This window comes from Lynx canadensis, chromosome C1 (genome assembly GCF_007474595.2).
Source record: "Lynx canadensis isolate LIC74 chromosome C1, mLynCan4.pri.v2, whole genome shotgun sequence".
Classification (NCBI taxonomy): Eukaryota; Metazoa; Chordata; class Mammalia; order Carnivora; family Felidae; genus Lynx; species Lynx canadensis.
The window spans coordinates 77,912,633-77,938,140 of NC_044310.1; the positions used below are offsets into that span (position 1 = coordinate 77,912,633).

The 25,508-nt window shown below is 35.0% G+C and overlaps 1 protein-coding gene across 5 annotated transcripts in view; it reads left to right on the forward strand.

Annotated features, from left to right (window-relative positions):
- The window catches only part of RPAP2 (RNA polymerase II associated protein 2), a 100,217-nt gene that overhangs the window by 32,990 nt on the left and 41,719 nt on the right, over positions 1–25,508 (forward strand). For 4 of the 5 annotated variants that reach the window (XR_003971375.1, XM_030328269.2, XM_030328270.1 and 1 more), the window contains exons 7-10: positions 4,353–4,388; positions 7,075–8,014; positions 13,952–14,034; positions 17,111–17,191. Coding sequence is in view for 4 of the 5 variants with exons in the window: in XM_030328269.2 (XP_030184129.1) it covers positions 4,353–4,388; positions 7,075–8,014; positions 13,952–14,034; positions 17,111–17,191 (1,140 nt within the window). In the remaining variant the exon portion in view is untranslated. Of the gene's footprint in view, positions 1–4,352; positions 4,389–7,074; positions 8,015–13,951; positions 14,035–14,135; positions 15,843–17,110; positions 17,192–25,508 lie in introns of those variants that run through there. The other variant, XM_030328272.1, reaches the window with a different exon arrangement.

Consider the following 25,508-nt stretch of genomic DNA (forward strand, 5'->3'; position numbering starts at 1 on the left):
TGGGGCAATCAAGGCTAGTCACCATCCAAGTAGTGTCCTTTGCTTTGAGGAACACCAACCCAAGGTAGCTTCTATAACTAGAGTTTTAGTGAGTAGAAGAAGTAGTGTAAACAGGGTAATATTGGGTGATTGGGAAAGGATATGCCTCAATTGGCTGAGGGACTAAGGAAAAAAACAAAAATAGATTAAAATTTTACTCTCAGGCAGCTCATTGCCCATTGTCTTATTTTGCCTTTCCTTCTAAATTTTTTATTATTGGTCTTGGAGAATTCCTGAACTACAGGGGAATCTCTAAAGCAGGGATGGCAAATATTGGTTTCATCCCATATGTCTCCTGATGTGTGGTGCTGAGAAGGAATATAATGGGAAAGAATGCCTTGATTAGTTAGCGGTGCCTTCCATAACTTAAGGAGAGGATTGGTAGGAGAGTCCATTCATAGCAGTGCCTCTTCTGCTTAAGACTGAACACAAGATAAATGGATTATCTAGGCAGTATTATGTGGTCAACTCTGATGCTTAATTATATAGAAAAATATCTTTAACTGACATTTTTTGATTAGCAGCCTTTTAATGTCATAACTCGAATAACCTGTGGTTCTATCTATCCATTTGGCTTAACTTTTTTTAATTGAAATGCTTTTTTGCAATATCATGGCCTTCATTGGAACCCTATTTTGTCCTTTAAATGGGATTAATATTCAATGCCTTAGCTTCTCTTTCATGTATGTCTAGTTTCTTATATTTACTTTTTTTTCTATTAATAGACTTTATTCCTTAGAGCAATATTAGCTTCATAGCAAAATGGAGAGGAAGGTACAGAGATTTCCCATATACCCTCCTTACCCCTACCCTTGTATAGCCTCCCTCATTATCAGCATCCCCCAACAAAATTGCTCATTTGTTACAATTGATGGGCCTGTATTGACATATCATTATCACCCAAAGCCCATAGTTTACATTAGAGTTCACTCTTAGCTTTGTACATTCTATGGGTTTGGACAAATATATAATAACTTGAATCCAACATTAATTACATTATTATACAGAGTAATTTTATAGTCATAAAAATCCTATGTGCTCCACTTATTCATCTCCCACCTGTCATAAACCCTGATCTTTTTTTTTTTAATTTTTTTTTCAACGTTTATTTATTTTTTGGGGGACAGAGAGAGACACAGCATGAACGGGGGAGGGGCAGAGAGGGAGGGAGACACAGAATCGGAAACAGGCTCCAGGCTCTGAGCCATCAGCCCAGAGCCTGACGCGGGGCTCGAACTCCCGGACTGCGAGATCGTGACCTGGCTGAAGTCGGACGCTTAACCGACTGCGCCACCCAGGCGCCCCAACCCTGATCTTTTTACTATCTCCATAGTTTTACCTTTCCCAGAATATTAGGTAGTAAAATTATACAGAATATGTTCTTTTCAGGCTGGCTTATTTCACTTAGTAATATGCATTTAAGTTTCTTCCCTGTCTTTTTCTAGGTTGATGGTGGCTAGTTTCTTTTTAATGCTTAATAATAATCTGTTGTCTGAATTTACTACAGTTTATTTAACCGTTCACCAACTGAAAGATATCTTAATTGCTTCTAAGTTTTGGCAAAATGGATAGAGCTGCTGTAAACATCCGTGTGCAGGCTTTTGTGTAGACGTAAATTTTCTTATTTATTTATCTTTAATTTACATCCAAGTTAGTTAGCATATAGTGCAACAATGATTCCAAGAGTAGATTCCTTAATGCCCCTTACCCATTTAGCCCATCCCCCCTCCCACAGCCCCTCCACCAACCCTCTGTTTGTTCTCTATATTTAAGAGTGTTTTCTGTTTTGTCTCCCCCCCACCGTTGTTATATTATTTTTGCTTTCCTTCCCTATGTTCATCTGTTTTGTATCTTAAATTCTTCATATGAGTGAAGTCATGTGATATTTGTCTTTCTCTGACTAATTTCACTTAGCATAATACCCTCTAGTTCTATCCACATAGGTACAAATGGTATGTAGATGTAAATTTTCAACTCCTTTGGGTGAATACCGAGGAGTAAGAGTTCTGGATTGTATGGTAAGAGTATGTTTAGTTTTAAAAGAAATCACCAAACTGTATTTCAAAGTGGCTGTACCATTTTGCATTTTCACCAGGAATGAATGAGAGTTCTCTTGCTCCAAACATTCACCAGCATGTGATGTTGTCAGTGTTCTGTATTTTAGCTATACTAACAAGTGTAGTGGTATCTTACTGTTCTTTTAATTTGCAGTTGCTGATGACATATAATGTAGAGCATCTTTTCATATGCTTACTTGCCATCTTTATATCTTCTTTGGTGAGGTGTCTTTTAATGTCTCTGACCCATTTTTATTGAGGTGTTTTCTTACTGACTTTTAAGAGTTATTTGATATTTTGGATAATAGTCTTTTATCAAGTATGTCTTTTGTAAATATTTTCTCCTAATCTGGTTTTTCTTTTTATTCTCTTGACAATATCTTTCACAAAGCAGAATTTTTTTAATTTAATGAAGCCTGGCTTACCAGTTTTTTCAGTCATAGATTGTGTGTTTGGTGTCCTATCTAAAAAGTCATCTAGTTTCTCCTATATTATCTTGTTGGAGTTTTTTGTATAGTTTTGTGTTTTATATTTAGTTCTATGATCCATTTTGAGTTAGTTTTTGTGAATGGTATAACTCTTTGTCTTGATTCACTTGTTTGTATGTTTGTTTGTTTGTTTGTTTTAGAGAGAGAGAGAGACAGAGACAAAGTCCAAGTAGTGGAGAGGGACAGAAGGAGAGAAAGAGAATCTCAGGTGGACTCCGCAGTCAGTGCGGAGCCCAACACAGGGCTCAATCCCACAACCCTGGGATTGTGACCTGAGCTGAAATCAACAGAGAGGCCCAACACACTGAGCCACCCAGGTGCCCCTTGATTCACCTCTTTACATGTGAATACTCAGTATTCCAGTACCTTTTGTTGAAAAAATGGTCTTTTCTCCCTCATATTGCTTTTGCTCTTTGTCAAAGATCAGTTGAATATATTTGTGTGCATCTATTTCTGGATTCTCTATTCTGTTCCAGTGATCTATTTATCTGTTCTTTGACCACTACCACACTGTCTTCATTACTGTAGCGTTATAGTCTCGAAGTCAGGTAATGTCAGTTCTCCAACTTTGTTCTTCATTATTGTGTTAGCTATTCTTGGTCTTTTGCCTCCTCCCAAACTTTACACTCAATTTGTGATATCCACAAATAACTTGCTGGGATTTTGATTGGGATTACATTGAATCTGTAGATCAAGTTGAGAATGACATCTTGACAATATTGAGTCTCCCTATTGATAAACATGGATTATCACTCCATTTTTTGTGTATTCTTCTTTGTATATTTTTCTTTTTTAAATTTTTAATGTTTACTTTGAGAGAGAGAGAGAGAGAATGAAGGGGGGGGGGCAGAGAGAGAGGGAGACAGAGGGTCCAAAGTGGGCTCTGCACTGAGAGTGGAGAGCCCGATGCGGGGCTTGAACTCACAAGCTTTGAGATCATGACCTGAGCTGAAGTTGCTTAACCAACTGAGCCACCCAGGTGTCCCTGTATATTCACTTTTATTTAATCCATTTTTGTAATCTTTAGAAGTCACTTTTCCTGAGTCACTTCAGAAATATTTTATAGAGTTTTCCTGTCCTCTTGGAATCACTTGCTATTTGTTCCTTTTTGTATTGGCTTTCTAAGAGCTTTTCTCTCTGTCTTTTAAATATCCATGATGCCCAGCCAAATGTAATTTCTGGTATTGCATAGAAAAATTGTTCCTAGAATTGAATTCAATCACCTGATCTACATAGTTCATATCCATACTACGATACAATGCTTTCTCAGAAATTAGAGCAAAAATTCTTATTGACTATATAAAGGAAATAGAGGAGAATTGTGGTTCATAATTCCTGCCCTCAAGAAGCTTGTAGTTTGGTAAGAAACCACACTTAAACATATGAAAAGTAAGACTTTTAGATAATAATTCTAGTATTAAGCCATAGAGGAGTACCTGATTAACATATATTAATTGAATACATAATACTGACTCTGGAACTCATAGGAGAGAGTGATTTACTTTAGTCAGGTTAGTCAGGGAAAACTTTATTACACTCATGGAAATTGAACTTAGTCCTAAAATATGAACAAATTTTGGATAACAGATTAATCCATATTTCTTATGGATGAGTTTCACAATACTTTGTTCTTCAATTTTTTCTTTAAAACTTTAAATGAACTGTTTCCTTTTAATTATATTTTCTATCCAATATAGTTATAACAAACACTTGAAAATGTTTGACATACCAGTTGCCTTCAATTTTTTATTCCTATGTTTTGTCACAGGGATCCTGATTTTCAACTGCTACAGGAAGGACAAAGGTATGGTTGAATCAGTATTACTTACCTTCTATATATTTATGTTAATAGAAACATTAAGAGTAAACCAGGTGATACGAGCTTTTGGACTTCCTGTGTTGATGCATGAGGTAAGTGCCCATTTTAGCCCACACAAAGAAATATTTGCCTTGTACAGCTTTTTCTTTTGTCATAGTAAGATGATGTGTTTGATCTGTATGATTTATTGTACAGCTGTTCCTACAATGAAGTCTAATTGAACCTGTTGAAATACGACACAAACATAGCTTCCATCTGAGATACTGTGCTTCTTTGTCAACTAGATTATGCCAATTACATTTGTTGAAAGGTTTTTTTAGTCTTATTTTATAGGATTTCAAAGCTTAATATGCCAATTATGTATTATTTGGAAGAGTGTCTAAAGCATTAATAGAAAAATTCCAAGTTGTGATATTTTTCTTAACTGTTCTTGTGGTGTTGCTTGCCCAATCGTGACTGTTTCTCAAAACACATTCTTATATCTTTTACCAGCATAAATTTTCCTGGTTTTTAGCCACTATTTTAGTACATGGAATTGAGCACAAGTAAGAGATATTTATTTATTGATATATATTTTAAATTTATAGCTTCAAAGTAATATAGAAAAATATAATTACTTTAAAATTCCAAGAGAAAGTATGAAACCTATGAAAGTCAAATTGTTCTAATTTTTTTTTAACATTATGCTTACTTCAGGTACAAGAGACAGTCTTGTGGCTATATAGGTTAGATTCTAACTAAAAAATGGTATCTAATACTGAATAAACTTGTTATCTTTTCTTTATTCCCATCCACAACCTTACTGTTTTGTTTTGTTTTTTTATGTTTTATTTATTTTTGAAAGAGAGAGAGGAAAGTGCAAGCAAGGGAGGGGCAGAGAGAGAGGGAGACACAGAATCCTTAGACAGGCCCTGGGCTCTGAGCTAGCTGTCAGCACAGAGCCTGACACAGGGTTCAAACGCACCAACCATGAGATCATGACCTGAGCCTAAGTTGGACGGTTAACTAAGCCCCCACAACCTTACTTTCAACTCTGTTTTTCTTTTTCTTTCTTTATACTTCCACCAAGCATGCTTTTTTTTTTTTAATGTTGCATTATTTTATTTTAGTCTATTTTTTTAATCATTTAAAAAATGAATATCCTCGGGACGCCTGGGTGGCGCAGTCGGTTAAGCGTCCGACTTCAGCCAGGTCACGATCTCGCGGTCCGTGAGTTCGAGCCCCGCGTCAGGCTCTGGGCTGATGGCTCAGAGCCTGGAGCCTGTTTCTGATTCTGTGTCTCCTTCTCTCTCTGCCCCTCCCCCGTTCATGCTCTGTCTCTCTCTGTCCCAAAAATAAATAAACGTTGAAAAAAAAAAATTTTTTTTTTAAAAAATGAATATCCTTTTGGGGGAGCAGTTTTAAGTGTATAGAAAAATTGCTTGAAAAGTAGAAAGTTCCTACATACCCTCACAATTTCCTGCCCCCACTTACACAGAATTGTTACCCTAAAAGAGTTCTTTTAAAGTTCTGATACGTGCATTTGCTGGAGAGTAGTTTCTCACCTAACATTTCCTATCTCAGGTTTGTATAGACAAAGCTACTCTTTTCCTTCACCTTTTCATAATTCTTAATCTTTTTAAAACCCAGTTGAAAATTGAAGCAGGGCGCCTAGGTTGCTCAGTTGATTAAGTGTGTGATTCTTGGTTTCAGCTCAGGTAATGATCTCATGGTTTGTGGGATCGAGCCCCACGTTTGTGCTGACAGTGTGGAGCCTGCTTGGGATTCTCTCTCCTCGTTCTTAGTCCCTCCTCCCTCTCTCCCTCTGTCTCTCTCAAAATAAGTAAACATTAAAAATTTTTTTTAATTAAAAAAAATGAAAATTGAAGGAACATAGTCAAAGGGAAAACTACTGTCTTTTATTTTTAGCATTCTGTAATAACTCTGGGTTTTCAAATACAATATCTTTCATTGACAAATATTAATTTTCTTTATTAATTTTATTTTTTGCTAAGACTTTCTTGTGATTTTTATCTATGGAATTTTCTGTATAACTATCAACCATAATTGGGAAAGGTTTAAACATGTCTTTTTATCTTGTTATCTTTCAAAACCTAAACAGAGTTTCTGTAATACATTTTTTTGAGAAAGCAGGAATGAAGTTTTCAAAAGAAAACCTTTTTTTAGAAAGTATATATAAAATAGTCACAGAACAGTAACAGGCAGAGGCACCTGAGTGGTTCATTCGGTTAAGTGTCTGACTCTTGATCTCCGCTCAGGTCTTGATCATCAGGTCATGAGTTTAAAAAAAGAAAAAAAGAAAGAAAAAGAAATGTAACAAGCAAAAATCAAAATAATTCAGTAGGATGAAATTATCAAGGTTTTTTTTTTGCTTTTTGCTGTACTCCTTTAACACTTTAAAAAACGGGAAAAAAGAAAGAAGATGGTAAAATTATATCAAATAAATAAGATGCAGAGAAATCATAGATTATATAGCATTCTTCGAAAACATGTATATGTGTATATGTGTGTATCTACGGAAATACATATAGATATATAGATATATAGATATATAGATATATCTATATATCTATATATAATCTATAGGCAATGCTTGAAAGTTACAAAATATAAATAACTGTGGGACGTTTTGCTTTTTCATTATAGTTATTTTGTTTCTTTCCTTCTACAGTGGCCATTCTGGAAAGGAAGTACAGCTATGCACTAAGGCCATTAAAACATCAGATATTGACAATCCTGGCCATTTTGAGAAGCATTATGAATCTAGTTCTTCTAGCACTCATAGTGACAGTAACAGTGACAATGAGCAAGACTTTGTTTCCTCCATTCTACCAGGAAACAGACTGGTAGATGCAATGGGTGTAAGTCCAAAGGTGCACAAAAAAAGCATAATGAAAAAGAAAGCCGGCCATAAAGCTAACTCCAAGCATGAAGACAAAGAACAGACAGTAATAGATGTCTCTGAGCAGCTAGGCAATTGCACATTAGATAGTCAGGAGAAAGCTGCTGCTTGTGAACTTCCTTCACAGAAAGTAAGTACTCAGATTTCTCCCAATAGTCCTTTGCAAGAAAAAGTAGAAGTTTCAGAAAATTCTGGAAATAAATACAGTAGTTCAAAAGTAACTCTAGTAGGCATAAGTAAGAAAAGTGCTGAGCATTTTAAGAGAAAGTTTGCCAAATCAAACCAGGTTTCTAGATCAGCCTCTAATTCAGTGCAGATGTGCCCTGAAGTTGCAAAGGCAAACTTACTTAAAGTCCTGAAGGAGACTTTGATTGAGTGGAAGACAGAAGAAACTTTGAGGTTTTTGTATGGCCAGAATTATGCTTCTTTGTGTCTGAAACTCTCTTCAGCCTCTCTGGTTAAAGAAGAAGAACTTGATGAAGATGACATAGATTGTGACCTAGACAGACATTCTCCTTCCCTGCAGGGATCTCAGAATAGCTTGGATGAGTCTTTACCTTTTAGGACTTCAGATACAGCCAGTAAACCACTACCAAGTTATGAGAATTTGAAAAAAGAAACTGAAACCTTAAATCTAAGGATAAGGGAGTTTTATAGAGGACGATATGTTTTGAATGAAGAAACTACCAAATCACAAGACTCAGAAGAGGTATGTCTTAATGATGATGGGTTTTGGGGGTACCTGGGTGGTTCATTCAGTTAAGCATTGGACTCTTGATTTCAGTTTAGGTTATGATCTCACAGTTTGTGAGATCGAGCCCAGCATCAGGCTCTGGGATAACAGCCTGGAGCTTGTATGGGATTCTCTCTCTCCTCTCTCTCTGTCTGCCCCTCCCCCCACTCATGCTTTTTTTTTTTCTCTCTCTCAAGATAAATAGACTTAAAAAAAAAAAAAACGATAATGAGTTTTCTATGCTGCTAGCATATGAAACACTCACCATAGCAAACCTTGGAACAGGAGTAATACTGAAGAAATAATGGTTAAATTTTCAAGTTTGTTTAGTTCAGTTTTTTGTTTTCAAATGCCATCCCTAGGGACTCCTTGGTGGCTCAGTCGGTTGAGGGTCTGACTCTTGGTTTTGGCTGTGGTAATGATTACATAATTTCATAGGTTTGAGCCCCGCATCTGCCAGTGCAGATCCTGCTTGGGATTCTCTGTCTCTCCCTCTCTCTGCCCCTCCCCTGCTCGTGCTATCTCTCTCTCTCTCAAAATAAATTAATTTTATTTATTTATTTTAATGTTTATTTTTGCAACAGAGAGAGACAAAGCCTGAGCAAGGGAAGGCCAGAGAGAGAGAGATACAGAATCCGAAGCAGGATTCAGATTCTGAGCTGACAGCACAGAGCCCAACGTGGGGCTCGAACCCACGAACCATGAGATCATGACCCGAACTGAAGTCAGAGGCTCTACCAGCTGAGCCACCCAGGCGCCCCTAAATAAATTAATTAAAAAAAATTTTTTTTAAATGCCATCTCCAGTAGTGGCATAATTGTTTTCCAAATAAGTTGAAATTCGCCCCCAGAAAATTTCACAAATGTGTAATATTTTTCTCCAGTATAGAAATAGCCTAGAATTGGGGGACAGAGTTTTCTTTAAAACCTAGTTCTTCATATAATATGTAGACTCTCTGAAGAGGTTTATTTATTTATTTTTGTACCAACAAATATTCTTTGTATTTTGGTATTTCAAATTTCTGCATGGGGTATATATCTTTGTATTTTATTTCCAATAGAACTGTATACAGTGGAGTAGACTTATTAGCTGAATGGTAAAGTATTTGGGTATTATTTAGCAAGCAGGCCAATTTAAAATAATATTAATGAAAATAATATAGTAAAGGAGACTTATTGAGAAATAATGGACATAAGAGAAAATAGAGCATACCAGGTAAACCTAGGTTTTAGTATTAGCTATGTCATTTATTACTGTATGAAAAGTTGGTCTCTTGAGTCTGATAGCTTTCCTTGCTCACTTGTTAAGAATTTAAAAAATAATGTATGTAAAGCATTTATCACAGTGCCTTAGATAAAATTGATGCTCAGTAAATAGTAATTCTCTGTAGAGACTAAATGTCTCTTGGGGGGGTTCTCTCAGTATTTCTCTTACCCGTTTTTGGTTTGATGTGTAGCTTGGGAAATGAAGTTATTTGGCATGAAGAGGAGTACGTGATAACCTTATTTTTATGACAAAACTTTGTTACTAAAGATTTGTGAGTAGATGTGGCTCTAAATTTAAGAACACATTTGGAGATTTAGAAAGAGATGAAAGTGGAAATAGAGTAAAAGTTTAGAAATTTCTTATATAGAATGCTACCTAGCCTAGTACTATATTTTGAATCACTTCAACTGTATTATTAGACAGTATTCATAACTTTTATAATCAGCTTGAAGAAACCTGATCTCTGTCACTCAGCTGCATAAACTATCTTAATATAACATTCGTTTTATCATTTTTGTGTTTATAAGCTTTAAACAGGAAAAATACCTAAGAAAGAAAATGAAAATTGACTATTCCTTTGTTGCATAACATTAAAACTTTTTCGTTCATGTAAAATACAGATAGTAAGTGTACAACTCGTTGAATTATCACAAAAGAACACAGCCTTGTAATCATTACCCAGGCCAAGAAATTTGAGTAAAACAGAGGCCCAACTATGTCTCCTCCTGATTATATCCTCTTTCCAAATTGAATAACTATTATAATAACATACATTAGTTTTGCCAATTTTGAACTGTATTAAATGAATTCACATAGTATATATTCTTTGGTTTTCAGTTTATTTCATGCAATATTATGTTTGTGAGTTATTTATGTTGTTCCATGCGGCTATACTTCATTCTTTCATTGCTGCATAGCATTCCCTTATAGAAATATATCCCAATTTATTCATATTAATGGGCATTTAGGCTTTTCCAGTGTGGGGCTGTGGTGTCTGAGCTTTCTTGTTTATATCTCTCTTCTAAGGTATAGGTATTTATGTTGGGTATGTATATCATTTTGGGGTCATAATATATGTGTATGTGCAACTATACTGGATAATGCCAAACAGTTTTCCAAAATGGTTTTGCAGGTTTATATTCCACTGCCACTATATGAGAGTTTCCATGACTCCATATTCTTTACCAGTACTTGATATTGTTACTTTTCACATTTCTGGTGGTATTACTTTTTTGGTTATAATACATTTCTCTGATGATTAATGAGTTGTGCACTGTTTCATTTGCTTTTTGACCTTTTGGAGTGTCTCTTTTGTTAAGTATCTTTTCAAGTGTTTTTCCCATTTATCTGTAGGAATATCCAGGTATTTTTTTCTTACTGATTTTGTAGGAATTCTTTATTCAAGATTCAAACCCATTTTTAATTGGGTGTATTACAAATATTGTCTTCTACTCTGAGACTTGCCTTTTCACTCTCATTAATGATATCTTGAGTTCAGTTTATTAATTGTAGCCTTTAACGACTTCTCTAAGAAAATAATCTTTGTTTATCCTGGGTTATTTCATCTTCTAGAAGCTTTGTTTTTCCTTTCATATTTAGATCTGCAATTCACCTGGAATTGATTTTTGTTTATGATGAGGAGAATGGGTCAGATTTCATTGTTTTCCTTTGGGAAAATGTGTTTACATTAAAGTTTGAGAAGCACTATTGATTTTTGCAGGGTGGGGTGTGTTGTTCATTAGTTACTGAGAAAGATGGGAGAGATGGGTCAAAAATCTGTCACCATAATTATGGTTTGATTATTTCTCCTTTTAGTTTAGTGAATTTTACTGTTAGTATTTTGAGACCATGTTATATGGTGTTAAAAAAAAAAAAAAAGATTGTTTTGTCTTCCTGGTAAATCAAACCTCAGTATTATGGACTGACTTCTCTACATTGATGATTTTTTTCTCTTTTACTCTACTTTGCTGGCATTAGCATTCTTCATTAGTATTTTCAAGGACTATCCGCCTTTACTTAGGCTGGTAATCTTTATAATGTGGAGAATTTAGCCTATTTACATTCAGTATCCTAAGTGATATGTTTGGGCTTAAATCTCATCCCACTCATTGCTTTCTGCTTGTCCCACCTGTTCTATGTTCTTTCTCTCCTTTCTTTCTTTGAATTAAATATCATTATTTCATTGTTTACCCTCTGTTAGCTTGTTTTAAATGTTATTTTACTAATCATTAAGTGGTTACTGTAAAGAGTAAAACTTGAATTAACTGAATTATTATAAAAGTCTAATATAAGTTAATTTTTTTTGCTTCCTTAACAGTCCCTTAGAAACTTCAATTCTATTTACCCTCTCTTTGCTTATGTGCTCTTGTTGTCTATTTTTATTCTCTCTGTATTTTTTTTGATATATTTTTTTTAATGTTTATTTACCTTAGAGAGAGAGAGAGCACAAGTAGGGGAGGGGGAGAGAGAGAGGAAGACAAAGAATCCATAGCAGGCTCCAGGCTCTGAGCTGTCAGCACAGAGCCCAATGCAGGGCTTGAACCCATGAACCATGAGATCATGACCTGCGCCGAAGTTGGACACTTAACCAACTGAGCCACCCAGGCGCCCTTTGTCTCAGTATTTTAAATCGTGTAAGATTATTAATAGTCAGTATTCAGTTGGAGTTATCCAATTAATTACTCTTCTATTGTTTTTCCTTCCTGCATCTCTATTCTTCCATTACAGATTATTTGTCTTGGGCCTGAAGAATATCCTGTATTTTGATTAGTGCAGTTTGCTAATGATAAATTTTCTCAGTTTTTGTCAGAAAATTCTTTATTTTACTTTCATTTTTGAAGGACATTTTTCTGGGTATTGAATTCTAGATTAGCATTTTTTTCAGGCAATTGAAAATATTTCTTTGTCCTTTGGCTTTCATTTATTTCTCTTATTGCTACTTCTTTGAAAATACTGTTTTTCTTCTGTTAGCCACTTTTAAGATTTTTTTGTCTTTGGTTACTGTCAATTTTAGAATGCTTGGCCTACATGTGATTATTATTGTATTTATTCTTTTGGCACTTGTAATACTTGAATCTTAATTTGGTTTCTTTATCAGTTTTGGAATAGTCTCAATTATTATCTCTATAGATACTTCTTCTGTCTCATTCTTCCTTTCCTCTCTGTCTGGTACTCCAATTACAGACACGTTAATCTTTTCCACTGTATCTTCTGTGTCTCATATTCTTTTGTGCTTTGTATTATGTATGTATGTGGGAGGGGGTGTTAGGTGTGACTGTGCTTTATTCTGAATAATTTCTAAATCACTATTCTCTCTTCAGTCTTTTTTACTATATTATTAAATATATTCATTAAGTTCTCACTTTAGAATACTGTATTTTTCAGGGTGCCTAGGTGGCTTAGTCAGTTAAACATTGATTTCATTTGGTTCAGGTCATGATCTTGGTTTGTGAGTTCAAACCCCACGTCAGGCTCTGTGCTGACAGCACAGCGCAGAGCCTGCTTGAGATTTTCTCTCCCTCTCTCTGCCCCTCCCCTGATCACATGTGCATGCATGCTCTCTCTCAAAATAAGTAAATTAAAAAAAAAAGAATACTGTATTTTTCAGTTTGAGAATTTTCCTTTGGTTCTTTTATATAGTTTTCAGTTCTCTACAGAAATTTTCAGTCTTGTCATTTTTCTTTAAATACATCAACAGTTATTTTGAATAAAGCTGATAACTTCATCGTCTGGATTCCCTGGGGGTTGTTTTCCATGGGCTAAAGTTTCAGATTTTGACCATGTTGTCTTGTTTTCTTATTGCTTTATTATATGGCAAACATTGTATATTAAAAATTACAGATAATTTGAGACTGAAGTTAAAACAGATTTCTGTTGGCTTCTAGCAGATGATTTGTAGTTGTCCCACATCTTGCTTAATCTAGTCATGGATTAAAATGATTTAAAGCTGGGCTTCAGTCTCTGTAAGACCCAGTCTGTTTCCTATTCATTCTTAGTCTTAGTAGTCCTTCTAAGTCAGGCTTTGGGGGAGAGAGTTGTCAGTACAGTCTCGGCATTCCCCAAGCTCTAATGCTTATTAGAAGATGCTCAGGTTCTCAGTATCTGAATTGCTTCTTTTGGAATTAGTCACTGCCTCTCTGGAATTACCTTCTGTAGAATCTCTGGCCATAATTATTTACTGCCTTGTTAGTTCTCTGATGTTTTCAAACAAATATGGGTATTTTCCCAGTGTTTTTTCAGTTCTCAGCAGGAGGAATGGTTTGAATTACCTTGTCTGCCATTTCTAGAAGTGGAATTCCCCATAATATATTTATAGTATTTGCTAATTTTAAAACTTTAATCTCCAACATTTGTATAGCATTTATCAGTTTACAAATTTCTTTCATGTACATTTTCTCATTTAATAAAGAAGGTATTAGCATCCCTTTATACAGATGAGAAAACACTCTCAAAAGTAGGCATAGGACTTAAGTTTACATCAACCTAATGACTGAACCAATACTCAAATTTAAATCTTCTAATTCTCAAGTCTAGTTTTTATTCTGCCATTCCCTAGGTGTAAACTTTTGTTTTAATGTTTATTGTTCTTACCAGAGAAAGAATGTACGTTTATGATTTTGCTTTGTTTTGTTTAAAAATGTGATTCAGCAAGATCCCACCTTTCCGCTGATAGATTCAAGTTCTCAGAACCAGATTAGAAAACGCATCGTACTTGAAAAGTTGAGTAAAATGTAAGTATGTAATTGTCATTCCACTTTTACAATATTTTGAATTCATTTGGTATTTGTAGGTTCATAATTTAGATTAATTTTTATCCTTCAATTTTGAACAGTTTGAAAAATGTAAAAGTTTACATGGATGTCTTTGCCTGAGAAATTGGAATTTTTAAGATATATTGCCAAGAAAATATTGAAATTAAGTTTTGTGCAGAAGACACAGAAGCACATAATAAAAGTTGAGAATATGGGAGTAGAAAACCAAACTATGTCACCTCCACTTAATAATCCAGTGAAGTCAGGGAAAAAATATCAAAGCTAGACCATTTAAATACTGATTTGTGGTATATGTGTCATATCAGTTTCACATGTGAATGAAACTTTATGAAGTTTTAACGGTCTGTTAACTCACTCTGCATACATATTTATTTATAGAACCATTTCACACTCAGCAACTTAAGAGTTTTTGTTCAAGTCAACTTTGCACTTTAGTTTTAAGCTTCCCGTCGTGGAAATTATTTTTCTTGTAATTGCCCAGTGATGAATGACATTTAAAATTGTAATCTTGATTTGTCTTTCAAAGGAAGTTTGAAAAATCTTTTTTCCACAGGTGTAAGGGCTGTCTTGAACTTTTAAATCTCCACTTTCTTTCTTGAGGAGAAAAATGTAAGGGTGTTTTCAGTCATTGTTTAAGGTGTGCATATGGATTAGGGGCACCTGGCTGACTCAGTCGGTACAGCATGTGACTCTTGATCTCAGGGTTATGAATTCGAGCCCCATTTGGGTGTAGAGATTACTTAAAAATAAAATCTAAAAAGTGTGCATATAGATTAGTCTTAATTTTGTAGTAGTTCAAAACTAAGAAAAACATAATCTTCTGGAAGCCTTGGTATTTTGAGCAGCTTGCTTCTGTAAGTTTTACATTTTAAATAATTATTTAAATTAATATTTGTTGAGTGCCTATTATGTTAAGCTTCTCATAGACAGTAAAGCTGTTTTTAGTTTTGCCTTTTATATGGTCCTATACTTAGACATTGTTTCTGTGTAATATTAGGTTAGAAAACAGTAAAAGTCACCATCTGTCTGATTCATAGGACAAGAAGATATCAATCCTTGACTGTAGTTATATAGATTTTAAATGTTAGTATGGATTATTGATACTGGTATGTAATCAGTAGATAAGGATTTATCGGAAAATAATTTTCTAGACATTTCAGCTAATGAAAGGACCCAGTTTTAAATTTAAGACCACATAGCTATGCCATTGAAGGAATTCTATTCCTCCTGGGTTTTGGCTGCAATAGATGACAAAAGGAGCCCTGCCAGAAGACCAAATTATTGATAATAGCTCAAGAACTAAATGTGAGAAGAGGTGGAATAACTTTAAAGAGAAAGAAACACAAAGAACACTAAAAACAAAATAATTATTGACACAGAGGTTTTTTTGGTTGTTTATGCAAGTAGTTGAGGTTTTCTTTGTTATAAAATGAAGATATTTTTAAAAATAATAAAAAAATAAAAATAAGACCTTTTGGTTTTTGATTAGAACAAACCAATTGTAAACAGACTTTTTTTTGTTTTTTGGATAACTGGAGAAAATGAAATATGTACTGGGTATTAGGTGATATTAAGGAAGTGTTAATTTGGTTAGGTATGATCATTTTATTATGATTTTGTAAGAAAATGCTGCTGTATTTTTTAAAAAAGAAAGAAAATGCTGTTGTATTTAGAGATAAATAAGGAAATATTTAGGGATCAAATTACATGTCAGGGATTTACTTTTTTTTTTAATTTTTTTTTAATGTTTATTTTTGATAGAGAGAGAGAGGGAGGGAGGGAGGGAGGGAGGGAGGAAGGGAGGTACAGAGAGAGAGGGAGATACAGAATCCAAAGCAGGCTCAGGCTCCAGGGGTCAGCACAGAGACCGATGTGGGGCTGGAACTCACAGACTGCAAGATTATGACCTGAGCCAAAATTGGTACCTCAACTGACTGAGCCACCCAGGTGCTTAGGAATTCACTTTAAAATGGTACTGGCAAGGAGAGGAAAGAAGGAAGAAAAAATGCAGTAAATATAACAAAATATTGGGAGGTTGAATTTGGAAATAGATAATAGAGTTGCTATTGCTGTTTCCTCTGTTTTGAAATATATCTGAAACTTGCATAATTAAAAAAGTCGTACATACTTATTGCAGCAGATTGAGGCAGTGCAAAATTGTATAAGAAGGAAGATAACCTATAATCCCTAGTAATGTTTTGATGTTTATCTTTGATGTATACATGATGTCTGGTGTGTGTATATTCATTCCCTTTGGTTCTCTCTGTTATAGTATAAACCTGGAAGGAATGAAACGTGTTTGAAATACACAGTATATCAGATACAGTATCATTATATATAAGTTTTTATAAAAATGGGGCAATACTCCATAGGCATTTTTCACTTAATATACCATATTTTTCCACATTATAAATATGTAGATTTATATTATTTTAAAGGTTTTATTATATTCCATTATATGGAATATTTGTATATCATAATTATATGTGTATATCATAATTTATGATCATCTGTTGATGGACATTTGTTTCCATTTTTCACTACTAAAAATATTTCTGCGTAAGCAACTTTTTTATGTTATCTGATTATTTCTTGAGGATAAATTTTTTCCTAGTAAAACTCTTGGGTCAAAGACTAGCCGCATTTAAAACGTTAACATATATTGTCAAGTTGCTCACTAAAAAAGTACTAATTTTTACTCCCACTGTAAGAATTTAATAAGGAGAAATAGGCCGCACTCCTAACTTAGTCTAATATTCAAAAGTAAAGGTAAGAAAAACCCGAGACCAGAATACAGATAGTAGCCAAAACAATGTTTCTCAGTGTCTCATACTGTAGCATAGACTGTGACTTGGAGTGTGGGGTTATTATGAATTATATCCTTATGACTTCTCACCAGTCAGATCCTAGCTTAACTGCCTCTACCTAAGTGCCATTCTTACGTATGGAAAATCCAGACTTAGGCAAACCTCAAAGAGTATGTGTGTATAATTAAATTATATTTTAAAATAAATGTATTTTTTTTTATTTTCAGAGTGCCTGGACTTTTGGGGCCTCTTCAGATCACATTAGGAGATATTTATGCACAGCTTAAAAATCTCGTTCGAACTTTCAGGTTGGTGTTAATATTACAGTTTTCCTTCTCAGTTATTTTGACTTCATGCAGCTGTCTTGCAGAATCCATAGGTAGACTGTGTTACCCACTGATATATCACAGCCGCTAACTCAGGAAATAAATGGGTAAGCCCTGGCATGCTGCCATGGCCAACTGCTCCATCCTAGGAAATCCTGTGGGGGCTAGACTAATAAAAAGCATAGCTCCTGGCTGGGTTTGCCCACAGTGTTATTGAACAAACTTGGATAAACTCATCCTAAAAGGAGCCAAAAACCGAAAAGGGTTTGGAAAAGAGAAAGGAAGAGATTTATTTTGGGTGCCAGCAGCCAGGGGAGGTGGCAGGCTTAAGCCTTAACAACCAGCCTCTCCACCAACAAGGACACCTAGAAATTTATAAGGAGAGGTTTAGAGGGATACATGCAAGAAAGCAGGCAAGGAGCATATAATCATGGGTCAGGGTTGGTATGTGTTCAGCCCATGATCATGGGCAGGGAAGGCAGGGGTCATGTGGGGTGTGGTCTTCTAGCATTCCTTTGCTATCAGGCTTTTCTGGTTGGGCAGTTTGTATGCTCTGGGACTTTGCAAAACACCTTCATCAATGTCTCAAGAAAGTGCAATATGAAAAAAATACAGTAAATTTTAATTAAAGCATGATTTATGTTAAGCGGTCTTGTCTAGTTCTGGTTTTAACTGTTGGGGTCTGTAGATGAGCAAGAGGGCTTTCTAACAAAGGCATGAATAAAGTAAATGACTTACCTTCAGTGTCTTAGATCTAAGAATAGTGCTCTGTTTTCTTCTCCACTAAACATTACTTTTATCTTTTATTAAATTCAATACCTTATTTGTTCAGACTTTGAATATAGTTAGTTTTGGATAGTTTATTTATAGAATAGACTAAAATTAAGAAGGAAAATAAGGTCTCACACAAAGGTGGTTAGCCAGGAATATACTGGATCTTATTCAGTAAATATATATCTGATGACCAGCACTGTGGTAGGCACTATGGGCAATACAAAAGAAACATTATGCCCACCTCAAGGAAGAACTCTCCTGTTAGAGGATAACTTGAGCACTGTGAACAGTACAAAACCATGGGTAATTTAAAATGGAACAGATTTGAAGTGATAAGAAGTATTAAGAAAGAAAGAATAGGGAATATCCATTGTGAAGTAGAGTTGGGATTTTTCTAAAACTATCAAGGTAAAAACATTCCCAGGCTATACCTGTATTCTCTACCAAGAAGCATAAGGATAAACCTCTAAATATGCTATTGGTAGAGGTGCACCAAATACACATTTCAGCCAAATGCCAGTGACCAAATATGAAAAGTAGTATTTGCCGGTAGCTAAAACCAGATAGCACCAACATAGACCAAACTTCTAGAGTAGAAGAATCATTTCATCCAATAAATAAATTATCACTATGGTTTATTGTTATCAGAAGTAGCAATATTTTAGAAGTTTAAAATTAAGGTACAGAAATAATTTCTTGGCATTGTTAGCTATTAGATTTCTCTTGTAGTCACTGTACCCTATACCAGTAATACCAAATATCCATTCACTTTCAAATAATGCATTTAAAAACAACACTGACCTTTTTGTGTGCCAGAAAGGGATTCAGAAAACTGTTTTTCAATAAGGTGTGTACTAGAAGGATCTAAGATTCATAGTTTAGACAAATCTCAAAAAACTTTATCTTCCACCTCTAAAAAGGATCATTTGTACCACTTCATGTTTAAATACTTAGCTTTGTAGACTCAAGACTACAGGAGGGTTTTTTTCTTTCTTTTTTTTTTTTTTTCTTTTTTAATATTTATCTATTTTGAGAGAGGGGAGAGCACGAGCAGGGTAGGGACAGAGAGAAAGAGGGAGAGAGAGAATCCCAAGTTAACTCCTCACTGTCAGCACAGAGCCTGATGTGAGGCTAGATCTCACAAACCATGAGATCATGACCTGAGCCGAACTCAAGAGGTGGACACTCAACTGACTGAGCTACCTAGGTGCCTGAAGAGTTGTTTTAAAACATTCTTGTGGAGTCTTTTCCTGTGAAGCCTGACTAAACAGAAAGTGTTTGGGGTGCCTCAGTTTATTCAACATTTCTGTCTTAACATTTTTATTATCTTAATTAGAGATTACAATGAGATTATTTCATATCTGTTTACATAATTTAGGTATTTTTCAACTCCAGATATTTTAAAGTGACATTTTTTTAATTCATCATCACAAGATGCCAAGAATTGCCCAATAGGAAATCTTCTTGAAAGATTTGTAACTTAAGTGGAAATAAAATTTAAATGTAGCTCTTAAAGCTATTAAAGACAACCAAGTCAGTTTTTAAAGATCTAATTGGCATTAAACAGTGATTAATGAATTAGGTAGCATTCCATCTAACAAAGAGAAAGATGATCCAAGGGAGTGTACAATTAGAAGGCTTTTATAGGCAGAAATGGGGCAGGATAAGGAAGTTGTTAGAAAAGAAAGGATTGTTTCAGGCAAGGTCACCTTCCCTTAGAGGGAAAGGCAAGGGGTCTTACCATGCATGTTACCTCATTAGTGGTGATCAGAAAATTCTAGACTGATTGGTTTAAAACTCTATTCCTGGGAGAGTCTGAAACTACAATTGGTGTTAAGTCTTGGTGGGGCTGAGCATAAAGAACTCCATTTGGGACCTTTTGTTCTTTTTCAACAATGGTTCTTTTCCTTTATATATACATAATACAGTTCTGCAAAGATTGAATTATGATGACAGGTAATCTCTATTATTCTGTCTTAACCTTATTTGAATTTATATAAACATTTTTTCCAGGGCACCTGGGTAGCTCAGTTGAACATTCAACTCTTGATTTCAGCTTAGGTCATGATCTCACAGTTCGTGGGTTCAAGCCCCATGTCGGGCTCTGCACTGACAATGAGGAGTCTGCTTGGAATTCTCTGTCTCCCTCTCTCTGTGCCCCTTCCCTGCTAGCTCAGTCTCTCTCTCTCTCTCAAAAATAAACATTAAAAAAAATTTTTTTTCCAAGATAACAGCATTCTCCAGAAAGTAATCTATTTAATGTATTTACTCTTTGAATTAACTGTTAATCTATTTAGCTAAATAATTAAAAATTTTTACTAATTGTTTTATACATAAACCTAATGGTTTTCACAGGCATCATTAATTACTGCGACATTTTATTTTTCTGACTGACAAAAACACATAAGGACTTTTTTACTTCATCTAGAATGTTTAGATTTGAAAGTGAATGTTCAGTTAATAACAGTAAATGTGAATGACATGATTGTTCTTATTACTGAGATTGTTAACACTTATTAGATATCATGGAAACTATGCAATCACAAGATCATTGATCACACACAAATGTAAGAATGCCAGAAGTGATGATCAGATTGGCCTCAGCCTTTGGAAGACTGACTAAATGTTTTGCCAAATACCAAGACCAAAGTCAAACTTCTCTGCATTGGTCTTAGTGATGAAGAGAGAGAGGTTTGTTTTCTATCACAGAACCATGCACCCAAAAGAAAAACAAAAGTGTTTTTCAGCTGTCTACACTAATGATAATGTTTGAATAGATGTATACAATGTGAAGTACAACTTTAGGATTTTTTCAGGATTTATCAGGAAGTAAATATTGTATTAACAAAAAGAATAACTGAAGGAAGATGAAGACTCTCATTGATTTTTAAAGAAGTTGTTATGCAGTTTCTTGCAAACAGTGTTTATTTAATCACCATTCTAAGGAAACTAGAAAAGTCACTAAGACATATCATAAGAGATATTAGAATGAGACTTTTGATCTTTAACTACAAATACTAATTTTGTGCTTAAGTTTTACTCTGCTCATTTAGAATACATTAACAATTTAATTTACTCTGACTATATTTTCTAGTGCTGTTTTTATATAAATCTAATTGGATATCTTCTTTTTTAAAAAAACTATTCATAGGGGCGCCTGGGTGGCTCAGTCCGTTGAGCATCCAACTTCGGCTCAGGTCATGATCTCACAGTTTGTGAGTTCGAGCCCCGCGTCGGGCTCTGTGCTGACAGCTCAGGGCCTGGAGTCTGCTTTGGATTCTGTCTCTCGCTCTCTCTCTGCCCCTCCCCCGCGCATGCTGTGTCTCTCTCTGTCAAAAATAAACATAAAAAAAAAATTTAAAAAAACTATTCATAGGTTCTCTGAACTTACTAGAAACCCATTGGAAATATTAGGCTACAAATGCAAGATTGCCCATTAATACTCTCATATGCCCTAGGGATTTAGGAATTTCAAATTGGAAACCACAGTCCAGGCCATTATTTTTGGCCTTCCGAAGCAGCCCCAGTAATAATGTTTGGTCCATGTCAGTACGTGTAGTCAGTATGGTACTCTATGTGCTAGGTACTTGGCATTTACATGTTACTTAATTTCCAAAAATAGTGACATTATCCTCATTTTACAGATAAGAGATGAGAGGTTAAATAATCTCAAATCACACAACTAGTATAGGCATACCTCCTTTTATTACCCTTTGCTTTATTGCTTCACAGATACTGCTTTTTACAAATGTAGGGTTTGAGGCAACCTTCCATTGAGCCAATCTATCCATGCTTTTTTTCTAACAGCATTTGCTCACTTTATCTCTGTATCATACTTTGGTAATTCTCATATTTTAAACTTTTTAATTGTTATATTTGTTATGGTACTCTGATCAGTGATTATAGCTCACTGAAAGTTCAGATGATGGTTAACATTTTTTAACAATAAAGTATTTTTAATTAAGGTATGCATGTTGTTATATTAGGCATAATGCCACTGTGTATTTAATAGACTACAGTATAGTGCAAACATAGCTTTTATATGCACTGGGAAACCAGAAAATTCACTTGCCTTGCTTTTTTACAGTATTCACTTTGTTACAATGTTCTGAAACTGAACCTGCAATATCTTTGAGGTACACCTCTGGCTGAGTATCCTCTAAAATCAAGAGGATAGATCTTTAGTGTTATCACCACAAAAAAAAAAAGGGGGAGTGAAAATGGTAACTGTATGTGAGGGGATGATAGGTTGATTGTGGTGATCATTTCACGGTGTATGCATAGATCAAAACAAGTTGTACAGCTTAAATATATACAATTACTATGTCGATTATTCCTCAGTAAAGCTGAAAAAAAGTTTTTTTAATATACCATTGTGTCCCTCAGTAGTCATTAGTATCAAAGATATATAAAAAATAAGTCATTTCATTAATAATTTCTCTAAGATCCCAAGTAAGAACTGTATTTGAGAGGGTTCTGTTACCTATGAAACTAAGTCTTCTGTGTCATCTAAGCTAGCTGAGATGCAGTGTTCATCAGTCCTATAAGAGGTAGCTAACAGACTGCACATAGGGGACTTTCAAATGTCGTTTTCTACTTACAATTTATAAACTATTTTATCACCTTTTTCTGTTATTCCTATTGTGTAAGCCTAAGTCCTTTCCAGTTACTTTCTGCATTATTTACATTAAATTAAAATAAAACCTATGTGAAACAATATGATATCTGAGATTTGCTTCAGAAGTATTTACACTAGGGTGATGTTGAATATGGGGTTGTGTAGATGAAACATGATCGTCCAGGAGTTGATCATTGTCAAAGTTGTGATGAGTATATGGAAGTTTTATATATGTGTGAAATTTAATAAAATGGTAAAATAAGCCAAAAAATTATGCATTGTTTTAGTGTTAGGGGATGTTTTAAAAACCTTGATGTTAATTAAGCTAAAAATTAATTAGCTTAATTAAAAATATTTACTCTTTAGTACCTACAGGTCAGTATTTATAGCTTTAATAAAAATTGCTTAAATTGGCTTTGCTGCTTTTTAGGAAATGTCAATTACTTAGAGTACAGAATTACCTCTAGAAGAGCACTCATGGGGTCTTCAGATTCTGGTAGGACAACTTCAGCAGGTATGTGACTATTTGTAGGCTCAGGCTTCTATGTGAAGTCTCCAAAAAAAATTGCCATATTGACGACAATGATTAATGTTGAGAGATCTTTTCAGTCAATACTGGCAATTGAAAAGAGTTGGCAGAAATAACTATACCCTTCTCTTTGAAATGATAATCAATAATAGGAACTTGTAAAACACTGATTCTCAAGCTAGTTGTGCATCAGAATTACCTGGGGAGCTTTTAACAGCTATACATGCCTGGCTCCACCCCTAGGGATTGAGTTTCATTTGGTCAGGTTGGGCCCAGACATCAGTATTCTTTAAAAGTCCCCCAGACGATTTTAATGTACAGCCAGAGCTGAGAGCCTGTTAGAACTTACACATAAAATAGCTTTTTCAGCTCTTTGAAAAATCTTCCCCTATGAATAGAGCTGTCCTTTCTGTTGAATTGCATCACAGTCATTTATCTGGAATGCTACTTTGATTTACCTACCATAGTGATTTCATCAGAAGTTGCTTGGTAAAGATGCACTGTCATCAGTGTTGGGTCAAGAAACTTTTTCTAAATCAGATTTGAATTAAAATTATATTTTGATACAAAAAGACCTTGTCATATTTTCCCCAGTGCCTGAAACAGTGGTATAGAGCAGGCTCTCAATACGCTTTTTGCTGGAAGAGTAAATGAATTCATGTAATGTTACATTTGCCTTAACTTAGGGAGATTTGAATACAGTAGAAAAGCAATTTCTATTTAACTGTTTTTTGCCATGTTTCGATTTACATGCTTATCCTTTGACCTTTTTTGGTCATATGCTAGCTTCTGTTTTAGTTGCTACGGACAAAGTAGTGAACAAAACCGACAAAAATTCCTTCTCTCATGGAACTATTCTAATAGAAAGATATGTAAAAATTTTAAAACAATATGTGTATTATTATATGGTGATATGCTCTTTCCCCTTTCTCAATTCATTCTCTTCCTTTTCTCCCCAGAAGCGGAAAAGGGGATGATACCAAGGAGGGAGATAGTTGTGATTTTAGATAGGCTGGTCAGGGAAGACCTCATGGAGAAGATGCCATTTGTAGAAAGATCTAAAAGTTGGTGAGAGAACAAGCCATGTTCCTATCTCTGAAAATATATTAGGTGCAGCAGTCCTGGCTTATTCACAAAATATTAAGGATGTTAGTGAGACTGGAGAAATGAGCAGAAGCAAGAGTAAAAAGAGATATGGTCAGAGAAGTACAGGGCGGGGAGTGGGTGTGGTATAGATTATATAGGCCTCGTAGTTATGGTCATTCTTTCACTTTTCCTCCAAGTGAGATGGAGAGCAGTTGGTTGATTCTGGACAGAAGAATAACATGATATGACATACATTTTTAACAGCATCATTCTGGCTGCTGATTTGAGAATTGCAATAACAATAGATGGGCAGAGGCAGAAAGTCTGTTTAGGATGCTGTCTTGGTAATCTAGGCAAGAAATGATGTGGACCAAGATGAAAGGAGTGGAGATAATAAAAAGTAATCAAATTCTTTTTTGAAGATAGTATCATTGGGATTTGGACATGGGACATGATGTCCCATGGTTGGACATGGGACATCAAGAGAGCCAAGGTTAACCACAGGATTTGTGGCCTGAGCAACTGGATTCTGGAAGGATTCCATAGCCATCCTATAGAGGTGGATCTGTCTGCAAGAAGACTTGGTTTTGGGGGAAGAAGAGGAGCTCAATTTTATCTATGCTAAGTTTTGAGATGCCTATTAGATAATCAAGTGGAAATGTCAAGGAGATCATTACATACAGAAGTCTGGAATTCAAGGAAAAGATCCAGGCTAGAGATCATAAATTTGAGAATTGTCAGCACGTAGTTATCTAATATTTAAAGCTATGAAACTGGATAACATCACTAAGGGAATGACTATATATATAGAGAGAGATGAGAGACCCAAGGGCAGACGCCGTGGAGTAATCCAAAATCAGAACTTCTGAAAGAGTGCAGAGTTCCTCCTCTGTAAATTGCCTGCTTATATATTTTGACTGTTTGTTTATTGGCTGGGGATTTTTTTTAAGACTATTTTTTTAAGAGCAGTTTTAAGTTCATAGCAAAATTGAGAAAAGGGTACAGAGATTCCCTATAACACCCCTTGCCTCCACACATGTATAGCCTCCCACTTTAGCAACACCCCCAACCAGAGTTACGTACTTGCTTCAGTTGATGAGCTTACATTGACAACATCATTATCACCCAGAGTTTACATTAGAGTTCACTCTTGGTGTCAAATAATCTATGGGTTTGGATAAGTGTATAATGACATGTATCCACCATTTACTAACATAGGGTATTTTCACTGCCCTAAAATTCCTCTGTGCTTCACCTATTTGTCACTCCCCCCACGCAACCCACCCTATTCC